Below are 22,625 nucleotides of genomic sequence, written 5' to 3' on the forward strand. Positions count from 1 at the left end.
CTGCACTCTAAAAACTAAAACTGACATTTACTTAAAATTTTTGAGGCAACACTTTTACACTTAAAAATATTGAGTAGATTGGAAACCAGTCGAACCTGTTCAATATACTTGATCAATTGAATAACTAAAGCTTAAACATATTAAGTTGAAATGAATAATTGTAGTCGTTACACAAACATGAAAAAATTGAGTAAATAACACTGACGTGCTTGGTCAATGTGACTAAAATATAGATGGTCAGTTAATCCAAAATTTTGTTCCATTTACTTAATATTGTAAACTGAACGTAATCAAAATTGTACTTAATATTAAATATGGTAAATGGCCTGTATTTGTATAGCGCTTTACTTACAGTTTTTTCTGATTTCTTAAGCACATTTTTTGTAACTATTGGCTAATTTTGCAAAACTCTTCACACAAATAAGAAAACCTGTCACCCAATAATCAAAACATTGTAGTTCTCTTGCAAAAGCAAACACAGCTAGATTAACTCTTCACACCTTCGTAAAAATGGTGTTTCCGTATCAAACAGTACACACAGGCCATCATCTACTAAGCACACAATGCGCCAACTGCACACTGATGGTATGAATACAAAACACATCTGGCTTTTGCTTTCTCTGTGCACAAGGTAGGCTATGTCAGTTTGAGCTCATACTTCTGTCATAGATCCATAAGCATAGAGGGATCCAAACTTCAAGTACATCAAAACAAACACAAGTGTTTATTTCCAAGTATAGGATTATTTGCAATCGCCCTAATGACTATATGGGTTACTTGGTCTGCAGTGAACATGCTTCCTCTGCCCCAGCATCTGGTCATCTAGCAATTCTGTAAAGTAACAATTTCAGTATTTTTACATCAATGGTATTGGTGTGTTTCTCATTGGCATATGACAGTGCTACAAATCTTTGTGCGAAGTGACTGTACTAACCGATTCTCATTTCAAGATGTCCTTATGGTACTTGCTACAGTGTAGCGGCTCGAGTTAGGCTGGACCCGTTGGCCAGCTACCCTCAGGGTCATTCCACGGTTGATTACATGGTCCACTATTGTAGCTCTGATGTCATCAGCAATTCTATTTCTTACTCTTCCTACCCTTCCTCTCCCCCCTCCTCATCTTCCTCTCCCTCCTCCTCGTCTTCCTCTTGCTCCTCCTTGTCCTTGTCGTCCTCTTCATCCTACTTCTTCACCTCCACGTCCTCTTCCTCGGCCTCCTCTACTTCTCACTCTTTCTGCTCCCTCCATTGTATTCCGCACACACAGCTTACCTGTATTATAGTGCTTAGGCTGATTGCAAAGTGAACGAATTATCTAAAAAAGTTTTCACATGTGAAAGTGTGCCAGACAGTTGGCAAATTAGTGTTAATGATAGCCATACATGTGTATACTTTTGCTAGGAGTGTGTTGGAAATTTGGAAATTGAGTGTTGTGCAGTGAATTGTGCCTACAGTCTTGCAAAGTGTGTGTTACAAAATTGCAAACTGAGTGCAAAGCAGTTTTTGTGCTTTTAGTTTTGCACACTCAGTGAGTGGTTTTGCTATAAGTCTGACTAGTTTTAGAAATTGTGCTACAGGATTCACAGTTAGTGTTTAGGCATTCAGAAAAAACTGTATTTCAAGATGTCCTTATGGTACTTGCTACAGTGTAGCGGCTCGAGTTTGGCTGGACCCGTTGGCCAGCTACCCTCAGGGTCATTCCACGGTTGATTACATGGTCCACTATTGTAGCTCTGATGTCATCAGCAATTCTATTTCTTACTCTTCCTACCCTTCCTCTCCCCCCTCCTCGTCTTCCTCTTGCTCCTCCTTGTCCTTGTCGTCCTCTTCATCCTACTTCTTCACCTCCACGTCCTCTTCCTCGGCCTCCTCTACTTCTCACTCTTTCTGCTCCCTCCATTGTACACACACAGCTTACCTGTATTATAGTGCTTAGGCTGATTGCAAAGTGAACGAATTATCTAAAAAAGTTTTCACATGTGAAAGTGTGCCAGACAGTTGGCAAATTAGTGTTAATGATAGCCATACATGTGTATACTTTTGCTAGGAGTGTGTTGGAAATTTGGTAATTGAGTGTTGTGCAGTGAATTGTGCCTACAGTTTTGCAAAGTGTGTGTTACAAAATTGCAAACTGAGTGCAAAGCAGTTTTTGTGCTTTTAGTTTTGCAAACTCAGTGAGTGGTTTTGCTATAAGTCTGAATAGTTTTAGAGATTGTGCTACAGGAATCACAGTTAGGGTTTAAGCATTCAGAAAAAACTGTAATCCTTATGGACCCCAAAGTCATCCACCCATTCACACACTGATGATGGCAAGCTCCTTTGTAGCCACAGCTGCCCTGGGGCGCACTGACAGAGGCAAGGCTGCCGGACACTGGCGCCACCGGGCCCTCTGACCACCACCAGTAGGCAACGGGTGAAGTGTCTTGCTCAAGGACACAATGAATGAGACTGTCGGAGCTGGGTCTCGAACCAGCCACGTTACAAGACGAGCTGCCAACTCTTGAGCCACAATCACCCCCTAACATTCAAATATGAATCTTACTGTATTTCACTGGTAGTCTAAGTCTAAAAAACCAAACAAACTAATATGTAGTCAACTAATATGTATGTTTCATAATACATGTATGAAAAATGACCACATGTTAACATTTTTCCAAATGAAAAAATTATTTTCATAAACATGGCAATAACTCGAAATAAACAAGCACTAAAAAGACAAGAGCCTTTTCCCTTTTAGATCAAAGCCTTGCATACTTGAAGGATAAATTAAATTTTAAACAAATATATTAAGTACATGCAAAGAAGGTATTCTGTGAATCACATACTGAATTTTTTGTCTGAGATAAATGTAAATAAATACCTTAATTTAACACAAACACATAAGTTAACATTTTAGACATTTATTTCAATTTATCAAACTCAAATAATTACTAAAAGGATATTCATAGATTTTATCAGGCTCATCCAACTTATATTTATAGTGATATTTACTAAGCCTCTGAATTACTTTTAGAGTATGGACATCAGTGTACCGGAACACAAAGTAGAATGTATCAAAAAGTTTTTAAAAGAAGAAAATTTAAAAAGAAGAAACTTTTTAAATTTAGTCCAATTTTAACAAAATCTTTCAATAACATTTTTTGGAAGATAATTTATTTTTCTACATCTTTTGTTGTTATCTTTTGTTGACTCACACAAAGATTTGTTTACTTATTTACAGTGGTGGGAATAACGGCGACCCTCTGTTTGACTGAGGAAGAATAAAGTAGTTGTTATAAGCCAATCACATGACCACTTCAAGATGACAAAGCAACAAGGTGATATATACCAGTTTTTAAATTGTATTGATAGGCCACGTAAAACCAGAGTTGACAAGTGAAGTTTCACTTGTCAACAAATAATGAAATAACTTGTGTGACAACAGAGAAAAATGTACACAAATTAACAGTTCACAGTTTATACCACAGTTTCTATTTTCTCTTTTTGTGGGGCGGGGTTATTCATTCTGAGTAAAAACTCTTTAATTATTAAATATTTCTGTCATAGGATTGAGGAGGTGCAAATGCAAATATTCTTTCTTCCACCTCTACTTATGAGACTGCTGAAACCATCTAGAGATAGTGGACCAACACACACACAGTTAAACAAGATGGACTGTAGGACAGTGCTGCTGCTTTTGACTGTCTGCTGTGCAGGTAAAACTCTCTAGTAAATAAATAAATAAATACAAAAAAGAAAAAAAAGTTCTTTTAATTTATGATTTAGATAATTTACTTTTTCTTTTATTGTGTGCCTGTTTGTTTCTTGACAGGTGTTGATGGTCAGACTCTGACTCAGTCTGAACCTGTGGTTAAAAGGCCCGGAGAATCCCACAGACTGACCTGTACAGGCTCTGGATTCACATTCAGCAGCCACTGGATGCATTGGATCAGGCAGGCTCCTGGAAAAGGGCTGGAGTGGATTGCTCTCATTTATACTGATAGTAGTGGCATGTTCTACTCTGATTCAGTCAGAGGCCGGTTCACCATCTCCAGAGACAACAGCAGACAGCAGCTGTATCTGCAGATGAACAGCCTGAGGACTGAAGATTCTGCTGTTTATTATTGTGCTCGAGACTCACAGTGACTGGAGCTTGTTTAGCAGCTGTACAAAATCCTACATGATTCAGGAGAAATGAGAATAAACAAGTTTTCGAGGAAAATACCAATAGAAACTCCACTAACTGCATGTCTTTGGATTGTGGAAGGAAGCCTGAACACGCAAAGAGAACATGATGAGAGAGATTATTGATGCCATCCAAGGTATCAATATTTAACTCAAGGGTTGTGCAGCCTGGACAGTGTTTGACCATCACCTTTCAAGTCTCTTGTTATTCTCTGATTGATAGCAGCATTGCAACAGGTTGGCTCAGACAGGAAAATACGTGTATTAGGAAATTCTTTTCACTTACTCTTATACACATAGAAAAATAAAAACTAACTAAATAAATGAATGACTAAATACATTAATAAAATAAACACACAAATGAAAATGTGATTATTAAAATCACTGTCCAGATAAAAAAGAAATAACCATGTTTTAGAATTTAGACTTAAAACTCCTGTGGCAGATCTTCTCAGGACACTAGAGGGCAGTCAGTATTAAGTCTCTGTCTTTAGGAAACAACTAGATCAGCAATCACTCCACCAGTATATGTGACTGTGCTGTGGTCACAGATCAGGTCACAGGGTGCTTTCCTTTAAAAAGAAAGCACCCTGTGACCTGATCTTTTTCCAACTTAAAACACTGAAGGAATTGGATTGTTTATCAGTCAGAGTAAAATGTATTTTCAGGATACTCATATTAACAGATGTTACTGTTGCAACAGTTGAACCACAAAATGCAACTTTATCCTAATGCATCCATTCTACCAGCTAGTGCATACACCTTTGCAAACTTGATCACGGAGTCAAATGTGCAACATGTCTTCCTGTAGCCTATCCTTTCAAGCAAGTGAGTTTGGATTTCACCAGATTTAGAAAAACAGATCTTTGTTGTCTCTTTTTTCACTCTCATCTTAAACTCTGTCTGTTATAGCTAGTAGTCACTATAGCAGGAGAAACAGTCATGATGTTGAATATTTAAGAGCCTGAAGCATCTGAAGTACAAAGACTAGCTCCAATTAAACTGTGCCAAACTGATCAGAAACTAACTTCAACAGGGCTGAGAAAATGAAGCTTCCAATTGTAGTGGATTACAGTAAAAACGTCCTTTAAAACACTATTTATCATAAAACATTTAGTTTACCCAAAAATATACTAACTACATATGATTTAAGACAGATGTATAAAGTACATTTAGTATATAGATGTATCAGAAGATAAATAAAAACACATTACTGTGTGGTAGGTTTAAAAACGTAAAAAATAAAATGCAAATAAAAGTTAATAAAAATGGCTCCAGGGTTTGGAATTTTTGTGGGATTTTGATGTATCCTTTTGGATTTATGTGCTTTATGTCCAAGCCTTATATTTAGTCCTCTGATTATTCTTTTGTTGCTCAATGATACTAAATTTGTTTTCTTTGCTTCTAGTCCTTGTTTCCTGATTCTGAGTTCTGCATGTGGGCCTGACTCCTGCCTGCTACGCAACAAGCCTTCACAGTCAGTAGTCAGTGATGTTTTAATTACAGACTGTGTGGGTTGACAAACTCAAAAACACCTTTTATTGCTGGGGGGGGGGCAGTGTAACGATGGTTAAATGTTATTTTACAGTGAAAGGTTGGCTATCTCTGCGCACTGTTGCTATTTCTTACATGTTTGGTTGTGCTGCAGGAAAAAGGGAGTTAATGTGTGCAGGAAGGGGAGGGGGGTCCTTGTTGTTGAGTGACTGTACGGGGCTGAAGTGAGGTGTTGTACGAGAGCACTCTCCCCAGAGTTAACGGCCCGTTTGCCTGTGTTACGGAATAAACGGACAAACTGAGATTAAAAGTCTGGTTCTTGAGAACGTTACAATACTGTTTAGGTCAAGTGCCTTCTGTTTTAGCAATTTTTGTTCTACACATCATTCTTTCAGCTCAAGATTTGATTGATTGTTTTACCAAAAGTAATCCAAAACACACAAAAATGAAAAAAGTCAATTGTACAGTTACTATAAATGTTTGTACATTGAGGCAGTTCTAGGTAGGAATTCATTTGTATCGTTTGAAATAGATTTTAGATGCCAGGAGAGAAAGGGATCGTGAGTCCACAGTTCGGGCAGCGGTTGATCCCTCTGGCATCTCTGCTGGAATTTCCAAGTGTGAACTTCTTAATCTTCTGTACTGCTTATCTCACAGGAGACGAAGGAATGAACAACTTCTCTCATCTGCACAAATCTTTTATACATTCTTTTTTTAGACTAGGGGGTCCTTAGTGTCTCATTCATTCCCCCTCCCATCCTTGTTGCACAAATACACACAGCCTCCAATCATGCCATCGTTGCCTGAACAACCCACTCCATACGGAATCTCAGTGTATCTCCATCTTATGTTGGTTAAACTTGCACTTAATTCAATTCTGATTAGTATTAAAAGCAACTGAGATGATTACCTATGAGCAAAATCACATATAAATCATGACTCTGTGTTTGATAATTACAGCATACTTAAAAAGATTTCTCTTATGAAAAATCATGCATAATGATGGCCTGCAGAGACACATTTCTTATTTTTCGCATTCCTGCTGCTGGTCTCAAACACAGAGAGACACTAATTTGCCAAACGTAAAAGCTGAATCATGTCTACACACACAGAATTAAAACAGACATTTTCATAACTGCAACTACATTTCTCATTCAAAATATTATTGAGACTTATACTTTGATTACATGTTTGAGAAGATGATTTACTATTAGCAAAAGCAGATAAAGTCAGTTTTAGCACAGTATCATTTTATACATAAAGGTCAAGATGTCGAGTCACTCACCCTCTCTCAGACATGAGAGGTAAGTCCATCTCGCTTAAAAGTATACAGTATAATTTATAACGCCTGAATAAACAGTTACTCTCCATTTGATGCTACATCACATTACCTTTTTCAGGTGTTAAGGCATAATTTAATACTAAATTTTCTGTAAATTTTGTAAATGTGTTTTCCATAAGAAATTGGTGAAAATGTTTTAATTCCATTATTTAATTTCAGATTCATTTGAAATGTTAAGTATATGAGTACTCCTTTGTTTGAGTTCCCCAACATATGCAAATATTTACATGTCTTCCACCTACTTATCTGGCTGCTTCAAGTCTGGAGAAAATAGTGGACTGACTAAGATAAACAAGATGGACTGTAGCACAGTGCTACTAATTTTGACTGTCTGCTGTGCAGGTAAAACTCTTCACAAAAACTCGTTCATGTTCTTATGTTATTTTTTTAACTGCCTGTTTGTTTCTATTGATAGGTCTTGATGGTCAGACTCTGACAGAATCTGGACCAGTGGTTAAAAGGCCAGGAGAATCTCATAGATTGACCTGTACAGCCTCTGGATTCACATTCAGCAGCTATGAGATGGGCTGGATCAGACAGGTCCCAGGAAAAGGGCTGGAGTGGATTGCTCACATCTGGGGCAATGGTAACAGAGCATTCTACTCTCAGTCGGTTCAAGGCCGTTTTACCATCTCCAGAGACAACAACAGACAGCAGCTGTATCTGCAGATGAACAGTCTGAAAACTGAAGATTCTGCTGTTTATTACTGTGCTCGAGACTCACAGTGACTGAAATTCTTTAAGAAGCTGTACAAAATCCTACAGCCCTTTATGATATATTTATTTTGCATCATAACTGTGGTATTATGACAATATTACTAATACTTAATTTATTAAGACTATTACTGTAATAGTGTAATAGACGGCTGTGTAATCCATTTATTTCTGCAAAGTAACTGTATTCTGAGTTCTTTACTTTTCACACAGTTAAACTCTCCACTGCTGTTTCCTGTGGTGCCATCATGAATGTGATCTCACTATCAACCAAAGTTACCCAAAGTTAATAAAACATAACGGTAAGTTAAAATGGTCACAGGAAGTTGTTCATATATGAGAGGATCATTTAACGCCTTACCAGACATCCCAGCTGTTTAAATAGGTTAAAAGCAAATGCAGAGTTTTAATATCATTAAATATTCAGTGGTCTTTGTTTTTGCTAAAAATAGGGGCTCATTTTATTCCACAGATGTTCAAATAGCAACTATGGAAAAGAAAACACTGCCTACCTACTTGCACAAGCCTTTAACTGCTTTAACAAAGGAGAGGAAATCAGAGAAGAAAACGAAAAGTCTACTCATTCATCATTTTAAATCGAAATAATCAGTAGTAAAAATTTTTAAATTAGGATCAAACCTTTCCATTCCAACCTTGCCATCAGGCATGAACAGGCATTGAACAGGCTCATATCTCTTCAGCTTGAAGAGCAACTGTGTTCTCTGTACCTCTGATACTAATGCGCCTGCATCTTTTGTGGTGCTTTGATGGATTCACTCTAAAAAAAAAAAACCACCTTAGAAACACTATTAATCAGATGATTGGTGGATATAGTGTTGACTTCTTTTTCTACAGGTGTTTACAGTGCCTAAAGTGCTCATTTATGGCATGGTGCTCATGTTATGAATGCCATATCATATTTTGATGTGTATTCCTAAGGACATTTTCTCCACATTTATATATTTCTTGTGAAATAACATATATATATTTAATTTGAGTGAAACTTGTATCAACAAACAATATCCACTTTCCAACTCGCAAAGAGAGCAACATTAATTACATTACAGCCATTGCATGTAATGGCAGCTTCCTATATATTATTATGTAAACCCAAGCCACAGAGACAGAACATACCCCAGAATTGTAATAAATATTCACGGAGTCAACATTTTCTATAACTGCAATCCAACATTAAAGTGCAGTATAATTGTCCCGGTTCAACACAATAAGGATGACTGCCAAGTTCATTCCAAATCATCTGATAACAGAGTGGGTGGAAGAGAAGTCACGGAGAAGTCACAAATCAATTACTGGAAGTCCTGGGTCAGGCACTAACATCTATTAGTCAGTTCAGGACCCAATTTCAACAGCCACAGAAAAGCCTTCAGAATATATGTAATTATGTTTGTTTTGATGAAAATGCAAACAGTGATCCTGTGAGACAGAATTAGCAATAAAGCTAACAGACAACTAATAATATATACACAAAGTATATACTGAAAATAGAGGTTTTTAAATTATATTTTATTTTGAATATTTTTTTCAGGGTTAAAAAAATTTAAAAAAGGGAAAAGAGAATTCAAATAGGCTCCACTTTTAGAAAACCTTGAGATCAGTGATGAATCCAGTTCAGTGTGTGAACAACGCTGTAGCTGAATTTTAAATTGAAAACACTCAAACATGGTTGATTTTGTGTTCATAAACTCATTGGTTCTTATTTTTACATGCTCTACATTTATTTGTATATTATATTTTTAAAAAGTGCCGCAGTCTTTATTAAAATGAAAAACATATTATGTTTATCACACTCAAATAACAGTACTGTGAACAATGATGAATCAAGAATTGTCCAGGACAAGCACAAGTAGAACCATGCTAGTTCTACTTGTGCGACAACAGAGAAGAATACTCATACATTAATCATTCATAGTTTTTAGCACAGTTCTTTTTTGCGTTGTGGGTAATTACTTCTGAGTAAAACCTCTTTAATTATTCACCTTTTCTCTCCTATTTTTGAGGAGGGGCTGATGCAAATAATCTAAAGGAAAAAAATAATAAAGAAAAAAAAGTTAGTAGACCAAAGAAGCAGTTTTTTTCTTTACATTAAGAAAAAAGTGTGTTGTTTATGAATCAGATTATGATTTATTTTCTACCTGGTCATGTTACATGCTTTTCTCCACTTTTAATTAAAAATAGGTTTTAAAAGGGAAAGTGATTTTTTTTTCTGAAGCAATCTTGGTATTTAATGGTGCCATTCTGCTAACTAATGCATACATAGTTACAAACTTGGTCTCAAAGTCAAATATGCAATATGTCTCCCTGTAGCATAGCATTTCAAGCAAGTAAGTTTGCATTCCAGCACAGGAAGAAAAACTAATCTTTGGACGCCTGCTTTTTCACTCAACCAAATAACAACTGTGCAACACGTTGGGTTTAAATAGCATGAAGGACAACAAATGGATTTGATTTTTCATCAATAAGGAGACGTGTACTGCCTGTGCTGTTGTTTTCATCTCAAATTGCTTGTCTCTAATATTGTCTCAAATTCAGTAGAATGAAAGTGATGGAGTAGGAAGGCACATGTGTGGCAGACACATTATTTTTACTTTACTGTCCCGGAGGGACAGTAAAGATGTCATGTATCATATCTGGTTATACCATGACAAGCTGATATTTCAGCTGGAGGGCCGGGAAAGCTCTGGAGTGGATTGGTAGAATGGATTCAGGTTCAAACTCTGCTAGCTATGGCAGCTCCCTTCAAAGTCGTTTCCTCATGACTGAAGACGTTCCCAGCAGCACTCAGTACCTCGAGATCAAGAGCCTGACAGCAGAAGATTCTGCTGTTTACTTCTGTGCCCGACAAAGCACAGTGAGTGAAACCAGAGGAGCAGGTGCACAAAAACCTCACTGATTTCAAGCATCATGGCAAGTTGAGCATTTAAGACTGATTTTACTGAAAGTCACAATGTGATGTAATATGAGAAGATATGAGGGTTTTGTTTTTTTGTTTTATCACACACACAAATGATGAAGTGCAGAAAACTTGAACACATAGTTGATCACTGTAAATAAACTGAAACAAGTCACACAAAGGACTAGTGGTTTGAAGAGTCCCCCACCCACCAAGTTTGTAATTTCCAGCATTGTGCCACGCCTCTTTAAATAGATTAAAGTTAATAATCAAAAAAACATTTACCTGCACATCTTCTATAATAGCTATTACAACAGGCCCTGTATGCTATCAGCCTTCCATATGCCCTTTGATAATTCAGATCTCGTTCTAATTGTAATAGAATGATTCCTAAAAGAAGGAATTTCATTTGTTCTCTTCATGGTTACCTAAATGAGTTCAATTCATCTGTTTCTTCATGCTGATTACTTACTATTAGCACCTTTCCACAGAATCAGACATCTTTTATTTCTTGAGTAATTCATTTCCTTTTGAGGATGCAACATTCTATTTATATTTGTAGCTTAACACTAAATTTTAATAGCGCAACCTTTAAATGTGTTATATAAACCAGCCCTACAACTCCCAGAACAATCTTCAGCTTCCTTGTCTTCTATAATAATAATAATCAGACTAATATAATAATATAAGAAACTATATAAACATATAAAATAAATAATATAATAATATTATATTTCATATAAATTGTGATATAATAATAATAATAATAATACATTCATCCAAAACAGATTTTTGTAAAAAAAAAAAAAAAAAGAAAAAGAAAGAAAGACAAGTGACTTTAACAAATATAGTGATATATCTATAGCATCTTTCTAACATTTATTGAATGAAATAAATTTATAGCTTCAATCAAACATTATAAGGCAATTAAATAGCCCAGGTTCAATGCATAATGACTAAATGGCAAAGTTCACTGCAGCAGGTGAGGAGGAGTCAATGCAAACTCAGATGTTTTTCATTTCTACTTATAGCAGAGGGGATGACAGAGAGCAGTGGACTCACAGTTTAACAGTATGGACTTCAGAGCACAACTGCTGCTTTTAACTCTCTGTTGGACAGGTTTGTTTATTTATTTATTTTACTAAGATGTTTTGACTTCATTAATTTACTAGTTTATAAAATATGACAACTTTCCTTTTTTTTGTTAGGCATTTATGGTCAGACTCTAACTGAGTCTGAACCTGTAGTTAAAAGGCCTGGAGATTCCCACAGGCTGACCTGCACAGCCTCTGGATTCACATTCAGCAGCTTCTGGATGGGCTGGGTCAGACAGGCTCCTGGAAAAGGACTGGAGTGGGTTGCCACTATCAAATATGACAGTGGTGAGATCTATCACTCTCAGTCAGTCAGAGGCCGGCTTACCATCTCCAGAGACAACAGCAGACAGCAGCTGTATCTGCAGATGAACAGTCTGAAGACTGAAGATTCTGCTGTTTACTATTGTGCTCGAGAGCCACAGTGACTGGAGGTGCTTAAAGAGCCATACAAAATCCTTCAGAATGCATGTTTGTAAAACACAAAAATAAAAATGATTTTTACTAAGCAGACAATGACTTTATACCTTTTTACTTTTTTACTTTTTACCAAAATCATGGCCTAGGCATCACTAACAGAAATAATCACATTTTAGTATTTTGAATAAAATATGTTCCGCTTCTCCTCATTTCATTATTAGTAACAAATCTCTCTTTTTATAAAATGGTTAGCTCAGTGATGACTGCACCTTCTTAAATGAATTAAGTTGTATTTCTCAATTTTAAAAAGAAACAACAAAGTATTTCTACTTTGTTGTTTCAAGTTTTATTCATCTCTTACTTTTTATGCAGCAACTTCATCCTGTACTTAGAAAAAATAAAAAATAAAAAAAATGTTTATCCTATGAGAGCACCAATGCAACAGGTGGGGTCGGAAAGTGTGAAGGCAAAACACTGAACTGGAAGTCTGATCAGTGGGGTGGAAGTGCTTTTTGGCAAAATCATGATTTTTCAACAACAGGTTATATCCTTTTTCTTTGCATTAATCTGTGAATTTAAATTTTAAGAAGAAATCAAACATGAAAAACAGCAATGAGCTATTAGCTCAGTCCTGCACTCTTATTCTACTAGTACAAATTCAAATATCGAGAACTCCAACCAATTAAAAAAGTTGCCACTATCAGAAAGCTTCAAGCTGTCCTCGCCTTGTGTGTCTTTCTTTCTTTTCCTTTTTTTGTCAAATCTATTACATCTAAGTGCTTCTTACACTCGGATCAGACAATTCCAAAACTGAAGACGAAAATATGAAAACAGGTTTTATTTCAGCATTTTTTTTCTTTTTGTATGGTATTAGGATCATTCATCAGGACGTTCATCTGGTTTGAAATAAAAATGCTTTTTATTAAACAATTTAATACAGTATATTACACAATAATATACAACAATATAATACAGTTCTAGTCGTAACATATTTACTAAACTATTTAAAAAGGCAACAAGGCAATGTATGCATTTACTGAAGCTGATCAAAAGGTAAAAAAAAAAAAAATATGAAGAATATGCAAATATCGCAAAGGGGCGTGATAAATGTGTCAGTAAGAGATAGCCAAGGTCACATCATTCCAGTTTACATTGCAGTCATGTTAGCTCTGATACTGCCCCTGACTGCTGGATCATGTGAGGAGTTTTTAGTGGATTAAAATCAATAAAACTTTCGAAATGCAGAATAATCAGATAAATAATGGTTTTACTGTTGATTTCTGTTTCCACAGGTGTGTACAGTATTGATCTCATCCGAAAACAGACTCAACGATGGTGCAGCCTGGACAGTCTTTGACCATCACCTGTCAGGTCTTTGGTTATTCTTTAACTGATGACAGCTATGCAACAGGTTGGATCAGACAGCGTGAAGGAAAAGCAATGGATTGGATTTTTTATCAGTGGGGTGCTAGTGGTCTTCAGCAAAATGATGCTTTAAAGGACAAGTTCAGCTACATCAGAGACACTTCTGCCAGAACAGCAACAATAACAGGACAGAACCTGCAGACCGAGGACACAGCTGTTTATTACTGTGTGCGATAACGCACAGCAATGCAAACCACTGACAGACTTGCACAAATACTCAGACACCTGCCTAACAAAAATGATGGAAATGAAACAATGAACAATGTCATGTTCACTTCTTCCCTGAAAAAGAACCCATTAAGAATATAAATGCATTTTCCTAAAACTGAAGTTATGTCTTTATGTGTGAGAAACACTGATTCATGTCAAAGTGTAAAAACAGATCACAATAAATAGTTAAACATGAAACACATGAATTAAAAATCATCAAATTAAAAAAATCTAAGGTTTCCAGTTCAGCTAATGGAGTAAACAGGTGATCAGGAAACAGGTGATTTGTTTCTTCACTAACTCTCTCTTCCTGCTTTCCTGCTGTCCACTGCCACACCATCTAAAAAAAGGCATAAATAATAATCTTAAATAATAATAATAATAAACACACATACACATCTAAGTGGTAACATTAAAACCTTGAGATATCTTTTTTTTTTTTTTAATTATATGTGGAAAACTATGCTCAAATTTAGTCAGGAAAAGATGTAAAAACTAGTGCTGTCAGCCTTAATCTCATTAAAATTACATTAACTCCATAACCGCATTAACACGGCAAATCTCTAGAGGCAGTGTCCTGATTGATGCAACATAAAACAAACACACACAAGACCCAGAACTTATGATACATGAATGGCTTTATTTAATATATATATATATATATGTCTGCAAGGTAAGTCATTGAGGTAAATAAGTAGGAAATAAGGGAAAAAGTAATTTCTACATAAATTCCCAATTCTTTTTTTTTTATGTGTTTATCAAGAGATTATAGAAACTTATATACATTGTATTGTATGCATCTTACATGACATATTTTCTCAAACATTTCTTTCCCAATCATTTTAACTTTTTCTTGTTAAACAAAAGAGAAATTAAAATACAAAAAACATCATACCAACAGAAGAACAGAAAATTGAGGAAGAGTAAATTTCAAATTCTTTTCAATCTAGTCGCAGGGTGGGTAAATTGCATTGTACTAAGGAAAAGATTTGAGATATTCCACAAAGGGTGTCCACTTGTGGATAAATTTTGCAGAACTACCTTTCACTGTGAGTGAGATCTTCTCCACCCTCAAGAATGTCCGGACAGTAGTAAGCCATTGCAATGCAGATGGAGGCGTGGGAGATTTCCAAAGAAGTAAAATACAGCGTCTAGCAAGAAGGGAGCAAAAGGCCAAGATCTCATTTTGCTGGGGAGTTATATTAAGAGGGGTCTTTGGAACTCCAAAAATGGCAATTAGAGGATCTTCTCGGATCTGAATTCCAAAAACCCCCGAAAGTACAGAAAAGAAATCACTCCAAAATTTGTTCAAACTCGGACAGAAAAAAAACGTATGGCTTAGATTGCAAGGGGAGGTGTGACATCTGTCACATTGGTCTATAATTGAAGGAAAATTTTTAGATAAACAGGATTTTGAGAAATGGACTCTGTTTATTACTTTAAACTGTATAAGCTGTAGCCTAGCACATGGTGTACTTGAACGCATGATGAGATTCACCTTATCCCACCATGATTCAAACAGTTCAACACCTAATTCACGCTCCCAGGCAGTTCTGATTTTACCTGATGAGTCAGATTCGGTCGCTATAAGCATACAATATATATTTGATAGAGGTGATTTTTGACTAGGCCTATCAAGCAGAAGGTCAACCCATTGAGGATCAGCAGGGAGAATTGGGAAATTTGGAAACAGTGATGAGACACAGTGTCTAATTTACAAATAGAGAAACAAGTGAGAAGGAGGTAGGTTAAATTTTGAGGATAGCTCTGAGAAACTAAGAAAGACATCATCTTTGTAAAGGGCTCTCATGGTTTTTATGCCTCTTTTGTGCCAAGTCAAATAGGCGGTGCTGGTAGTGGCAGGGGAAAATAGATAATTCCTTAACAATGGTAATCTGGTAGAGGGGGATATGAATTTAAAATGCGACCTGAACTGAAACCATATCTGAAGTGTAGAGAGCACTACGGGATTTGAAGCAACAGAAGATGTCTTAACAGGCAGTGATGAAGAGATAAGGAAGGCAGGTGAAATATATGGAGAAATTGATTGAATTTCAAGTTTACACCAAATCAGGTTAGGTGAATTTAGCCAGTAGGTTAGCTTATGAATATGCGAAGACCAATAGTACATTAAAAAATTTGGTAGGGAAAGACCCCCATTAGAGGTAAACTGTTGTAATAAAGAGAGCCTCAGTCTAGGGGCTCTTCCATTCCACAAAAAAGAAGAAACCATCTGGTCCAGGGACTTAAAAAACTGTTTGGGCAAAAATAGGGGGATACACTGACATAGAAAGAGAAATCTGGGTAGCACATTCATTTTGATAATATTAATCCTGCCAATTAGTGACAGTGGGAGGGAGTTCCACATCTGGAAATCTAATGCAAATTGTGAGACCAGGGGGGCAAAATTCTCAGAAAACAGTAAAGGTAAAGTTCGTGTAATATTAATTCCCAAGTACCTAAACCCCGAGGGGCTGAGCTTAAAAGGAATGTCAGACTACTCAAGTGTTAACGCTAAAAAGTTCACAGGCTAACATTCACTCTTGAGCAAATTAATTTTATAGCCAGAAAAAGAGCTGAATTTTTCCAAGACAGATAAAATTGGAGGAAGACTACATATGGGGTCAGCTACACACAAAAGAAGGTCATCTGCGTACAGGGATACCTTAAGTTCAACATCTGCACGGATAATTCCATGAAAGGAAGAGAGGGATTTCAGAGCAACAGAAAGAGATTCTATGGCTAAAGCAAAGAGAAGGGGAGAAAGAGGACACCCCTGTCGAGTGCCACGGCATAGTGGAAAATAATCAGATCGAACTGAGTTGGCGATGACACAAGCCTGAGGGGATGTATATAGAAGTTTGATCCAAGACACAAACCTTTCTCCAAACCCAAACCTAGTCAGTACAGCAAAAAGATAATCCCATTCAACCCGATCAAAGGCCTTCTCTGCATCTAGAGAAATGATCACCTCAGGAGACGAGGGACAATGAGCAGAAAAAATTGTACTTAGCACTGTACGTGTGTTAAAGAACAACTGACGGCCTTTGTTAAATCCATTCTGTTCCTGTGAGATAATCTGTGGAAGAATGGCCTCGAGCCGAATTGCAAGTAGTTTTGCCAAAATCTTAAAATCTACATTTAGAAGAGACAGGGGCCTGTAGGACTCACAGGCTGTAGGGTCTTTGCCTTTCTTCAGTAAAACTGAAATACATGACTGCGTTAAAGTAGGGGGCAGCCGGCCATTTCGCAGTGATTCATTATATACATCAAGAAGGAGAGGGGCTAGCTTGTCTTCAAATTTTTTGAAAAACTCAGCCGGAAATCCGTCTGAGCCTGGTGCTTTACCGCTCTGTATGCATTGGATTGAGCCAAAAATTTCCTCTATTTTAATAGGACCATCGAGCTTATCAGAAACTAAATTTATTTACTGTGGAAAGGTTAGAATCATGGAGGAAGGCAGGCATCTCATCTGAAACTGACTGTGATTCAGAGCTGTAGAGATTGCAGTAAAATCTCTTAAAAATCCCACTGATAGAGACAGGGTCAGAAACCAGATTGCCAGACTGGTCTTTAACTTGTGAAATTGTGCGAGTGCTGGCTCTACGTTTCAGTTGGTGTGCCAGAAGTCTACTTGGCTTTTCACCATGCTCGTAGTAGGTAGCATGGGATCGAATCAGAAGACGTTCCGCGTCAGCTGTTGTGAGGAGATCAAGTTCAGTCTGTAAATCCTGTCGTTGCTTCAATAACATCTGTGATGGATTAATGGCATTTTGGTTGTCAACGTCCTGAATTTTTGCTGAAATTTCTGCTACCTTGTCCCTGGAGTTTTTGTTAAGATTAGCTGAATAAGAAATAATCTGGCCACGCAGATATGCTTTCAGTGTTTCCCATAATAATGAGGAGGAGACTGAATCGCTTTTATTAAAGGCAAGAAAGTCATCGATTGCTGAAAGAATGAACTGGTTGAATGAATCAGCAGATAGTAGGAGAATGTTGAACCTCCAAGAAGGGCAGGAGCGAGATCTACCAGTGAAGTTTATATCAAGGCTTAGTGGAGCATGTTCTGATATAACAATTGGGTGGTATTCAGAAGATGTGACTTTATGCATCAGAGAACCATCAACAAAAAATTAATCTATACGGGAATAAGATTGGTGTACCTGAGAGAAAAAGGAAAACTTTTTTGTTTGTGGATTACGTGTCCTCCAAGGATCTACAACTTTCTGAGACATAAAGTCAGAGATTGATTTGGACATAGAGGACTGAGTAAAGACACGAGGTGTGGAGCGGTCTAGTTTCGGGTTCATTACACAGTTCTAGTCCCCAGCGAGAATTAAACAATGGGTGTCAAGTAAAGGAAGAGTGCTAAATAGATTGTTTGTAAAATCAGGGTTGTCAAAATTTGGAGCATAAATATTGACCAACAAAACAGGAGTATGAAAAAGTCTACCAGCAATTATAAGAAATCTACCATTTTTATCCTAAATCGTTTTGGAAACTGTAAAATCAGCCTTCTTACTAATTAAAATAGCTTCTCCCCTGGCTTTAGAGTTAAAGGTTGAATGAAAGGTCTCCCCAACCCATGAGTACCTGAGCTTGCAATGATGTGTATCTTGCAGATATGTTTCTTGTAAAAATACTATATCTGGATTTCGACGTTTCAAGTGTGAAAATATTTTAGAACGCTTCACCGGGTTGTTAAGGCCTTTGACGTTCCAACTTAAAAAGCTAACTGAGGAAGAACTTGATGAGGCTTGTATATCACAGGACATGTGATCAGTCATTTATAGCAGAAGTAAGTAGGCACCCCCCTCCCGAAGGAAAACAAAACAAAAACAAAGGAAAAAACAAAACAAACAAAAACAGAAAGAAAAACAAAAAACAAAGACCATCCACCCCACCCTCCCTCCCTTGCTTGCACTGTCCTTCCCCAAATGAAGGAGTGGTGCAGACCCCTATGGGAGTCATTGACAAAGTTGTACTTTCAGCTAAATAGCACAATAGGAACAAAAAGAAAAAGAAAAAAAAAAAAAAAAGACCTTTAAGTGTCGGGTGAATCCCGCAGGACTAGACACACAGTATAAAATGAAAATATACGACAGGCACTAATCTAAGAATGCCTAAGTGAAAATATTGTTTTTAAATTAACCCTGTAAGGGACAAACATTTTAAAACTGACTCAAACATTTTTGAACCTCAAAGAATACCTTACCCCAGAAGAAGAAAAACACACTCCTCAAACCGTGAAGTATAAACCAGAAATGTCAATCGCTTCCTTAAATATATTATAGTATATATATATTTTTTTTTTCTCACTTGGTTATCGTCTTAATGTAAGTTTTGGCCTCCTCTGGAGAGGTAAAGTCCCATGTGACCCCATCATGGGTAATCCGCAGCCAGGCTGGGTGGAGCAGGCTGAACCGGACCCCTTCGATTCCGCGGAGCTGACGGCGACAGTCCGCAAAGGCCGCACGAGCTCGGGCTGTCTTGGCGGGGAAAACGGAGATGGTCATATTGTTCACTTTAATCCGCTGAAACTCCCTTGCCCTCGACAGGATTTTAACACAGTCAGTGTAGTAGTGTAGCCTCTCTACAATGGGACGGGGCCGCTCACCTGTTTTCCGCTAGTCGAACCTCGGATACAGGAGGAACAATGCGGCTTTCGTCCTGGTCGCGGAACACTGGACCAGCTCTTTATCCTCTCAAGGATACTTGAGGGTGCATAGGAGTTTTCCCAACCAGTCTACATGTGTTTTGTGGACTTGGAGAGGGCATTCGACTGTGTCCCTGTGGGAGGTGTTGCGGGAGTATGGGGTGTCTGGCCCATTGCTACGGGCCATTCGATCCCTATTCAACCATTGCAAGAGCTTGGTTCGCATTGCCGGCAATAAGTCAGACTCGTTCCCGGTGGGTGATGGGCTCCACCAGGGCTGCCCTTTGTCACCGGTTCTGTTCATAATTTTTATGGACAGGATTTCTAGGCGCAGCCAAGTGGCGGAGGGCTTTCACTTTGGTGGCCTCAGAATCTCATCTCTGCTTTTTGCGGATGATGTGGTTCTGTTGGCTTCATCGGGTGATGGCCTCCAGCTCGCACTGGAACGGTTCGCAGCCGAGTGTGAAGCAGCGGGAATGAGGATCAGCACTTCCAAATCTGAGGCCATGGCTCTCAGCCGGAAAAGGGTGGAGTGCCCACTCCGGGTCGGGGATGAGTTCCTGCCCCAAGTGGAGGAGTTCAGGTATCTCGGGGTCTTGTTCGCGAGTGATGGGAGAAGGGAGCCGGAGATCGACAGACAGATTGGGGCTGCAGCTGCAGTAATGTGGACACTGCACTGGTCCGTCGTGGTGAAGAGGGAGCTGAGTGTAAAAGCGAAGCTCTCAATTTACCGGTCGATCTACGTCCCTACCCTCACCTATGGCCACGAGCTGTGGGTAGTGACCGAAAGAACGAGATCGCGGATACAAGCGGCAGAAATGAGCTTCCTCCGAAGGGTGGCTGGCCTCTCCCTTAGAGATAGGGTGAGAAGTTCAGCCATCCGGGAGGGGCTCAGAGTAGAGCAGCTGCTGCTCCACATCGAAAGGAGCCAGTTGAGGTGGTTCGGGCATCTGACATGGATGCCTCCTGGGTGAGGTGTTCCGGGCATGTCCCACCGGGAGGAGGCCCCAGGGCAGACCCAGGACACGCTGGAGAGATTATATCTCTCGGCTGGCCTGGAACGCCTTGGTGTTGGAGGAGGTGGCTGGGGAGAGGGAGGTCTGGGCCTCTCAGCTTAGGCTGCTGCCCCCGCGACCCGACCTCGGATAAAGCGGATGAAGATGGATGGATGGATAAACATGTTTGTGGTTGTTACAGTAAAAAAATATCACTTTTTCTACTCGGATTTTATGTTTTTTGTCTGATTATAGATCAATTGTGTTAATACAGTATGTCAAAATGAAAACATAACTGTAAATTCAGACAGGTGAGGTTGTGCTGATAAGGATGATACCAAACAAGGCAAAGTAAATAGTTTTTAAAGGTGAAATGTGGAGGGAAAATCAAAAGTAGTTAAAAATGGGCAATTATACCCTGGATCCCAGAGGGTTTTTTTTTTAAACTAACGCAATAGTTATTTTTCAAGTAATTAATTACTTTTAGAATACTGTAACTCACTTACTAACTCAGTTACTTTTTTGAAGAAGTAACTAGTAACTGTAATTAATTACTTTTTCAAAGTAACTTGCCCAACACTGCTCTCCACTACCACACTATCTAAAAAGCACTCAGAAACCATCTTAAAACAAAATAAACATCTGGACATTAAGACCTGGAAATATCTTTTCTTTCTCCTTTGGAATTTCGAGAGAATAGAAACAAAAAAACAACCAAAAAACTGTAATTAAAACAATACGACAATAATAAAGCCATTAGTCATTAATATGCTGATTCACTGGAGTAAATCACACTCAAGAAACATAATGAAATTATTCTGTACACAGTTGGGACAGTGAGGTATGAGCTCTTCTCTGCAGTGCTGAGATGGATAAGAAATATAACAATGACAATACTATTTTAATATAAAACATACTCAGTGTATGCAAATATAAATTAACATTTTCAAACAATTTATCATTTCAATGTAAAAAGTAGCACCACCACAAGTTTACTCAATTACTCAGTGGTCAGTGCTCAGTACTCAATAGTCAAACTCTTTCAATGGCAAAGGAACATAAAACTTCCACCTTGATCAGCAAGAAGTTAGTATATTGTTATTTTCTTTGTATATTGTTGTTTTGGATACAATGGTGTTTGTAATTTTAAGAAAAAATGAGAAAGGGGAAACACTCAGTAACACTGCATAGTTTTCAATAGCTCCACTCTCCTTCTTCACATCCCAGTGGAAGTCCTTCTGAATTCCCACACATTCTGCAAATTGACACCATCTCAAATGCACAAATTGTCCTCATCTTAGGTATCATTTCTGAGGAGAGAAAAAGAGGAAGATAAACTCTTTTGTATATCTGCTTATTTACTGTTAGCTAAATGCTGTTCTGCTTCCAGCTGCTTGTGATCAATTTCTAACTGTCATGGCACCAATATGACAGTAACTGGAGCAGCTCTATTAGGAGCAAAGACTAACACTGTCTCAGATTATTCAAAAACAAAACAAAAAACCCCAAAAAACCAAAAACTAAAAACAACCTTTCAACACAAATTTATTTTAACTAAAATAATTGTGTGTTTTTGTATGAGATAATGTATAAATACAGTAATTATAAAAAGTAAATGAAAGATATAAATTAACAAGTTCAATCATGACAATATAGCAATCCAACCTATCATTGGGGAAAAAGAGGTAAAAAACAGAAACAAACAAAAAAATATAATACATTGAAGAATATGCAAATATTCTTACTGCTTCCTTTTAAAAGGAAACAGTGTCTCTGTCTGTCAGTGAGAGGACACAGGAGCGCTGATGATTTCATTTTCAACTTCAAACATGTTAGCGCTGATACTGCTGCTCTCTGCTGTATCATGTGAGGAGCTTTTACACGATTCACCTTCATGAAAACATTAGAAAAACAGATAAATGATGGAGATAATGTTAATTTCTGTTTCCACAGGTGTGTACAGTATTGATCTCATTCAGCCAGACGCAAGGTCTGTGCAGCCTGGACAGTCTTTGACCATCACCTGTCAGGTCTCTGGTTATTCTATGACTGATAACAGCTATGCAAAAGGTTGGATCAGACAGCGTGAAGGAAAAGCAATGGACTGGGTTTTTCACCAGTGGGGTGGAGGAGGCTTTTATAAAAATGATGCTTTAAAGAACAAGTTCAGCTACAGCAGAGACACTTCTGCCAGAACAGCA

General features: G+C 37.8%; 1 protein-coding gene across 1 annotated transcript in view; it reads left to right on the plus strand.

Moving 5' to 3' along the window:
- Positions 1-22,625, plus strand: part of LOC146711186 (immunoglobulin gamma-1 heavy chain-like) — a 162,833-nt gene that overhangs the window by 2,610 nt on the left and 137,598 nt on the right. Inside the window, exon 2 of the mRNA XM_085452950.1 lies at positions 3,811-4,120. Coding sequence (XP_085309076.1) covers positions 3,811-4,120 — 310 coding nt within the window. The remainder of the gene's footprint in view (positions 1-3,810; positions 4,121-22,625) is intronic.

Source organism: Copadichromis virginalis, linkage group LG4 (assembly GCF_057382275.1).
Source record: "Copadichromis virginalis isolate Kocher_CV1m ecotype Utaka linkage group LG4, C_Virginalis_male_GT1.1, whole genome shotgun sequence".
Taxonomy (NCBI): domain Eukaryota; kingdom Metazoa; phylum Chordata; class Actinopteri; order Cichliformes; family Cichlidae; genus Copadichromis; species Copadichromis virginalis.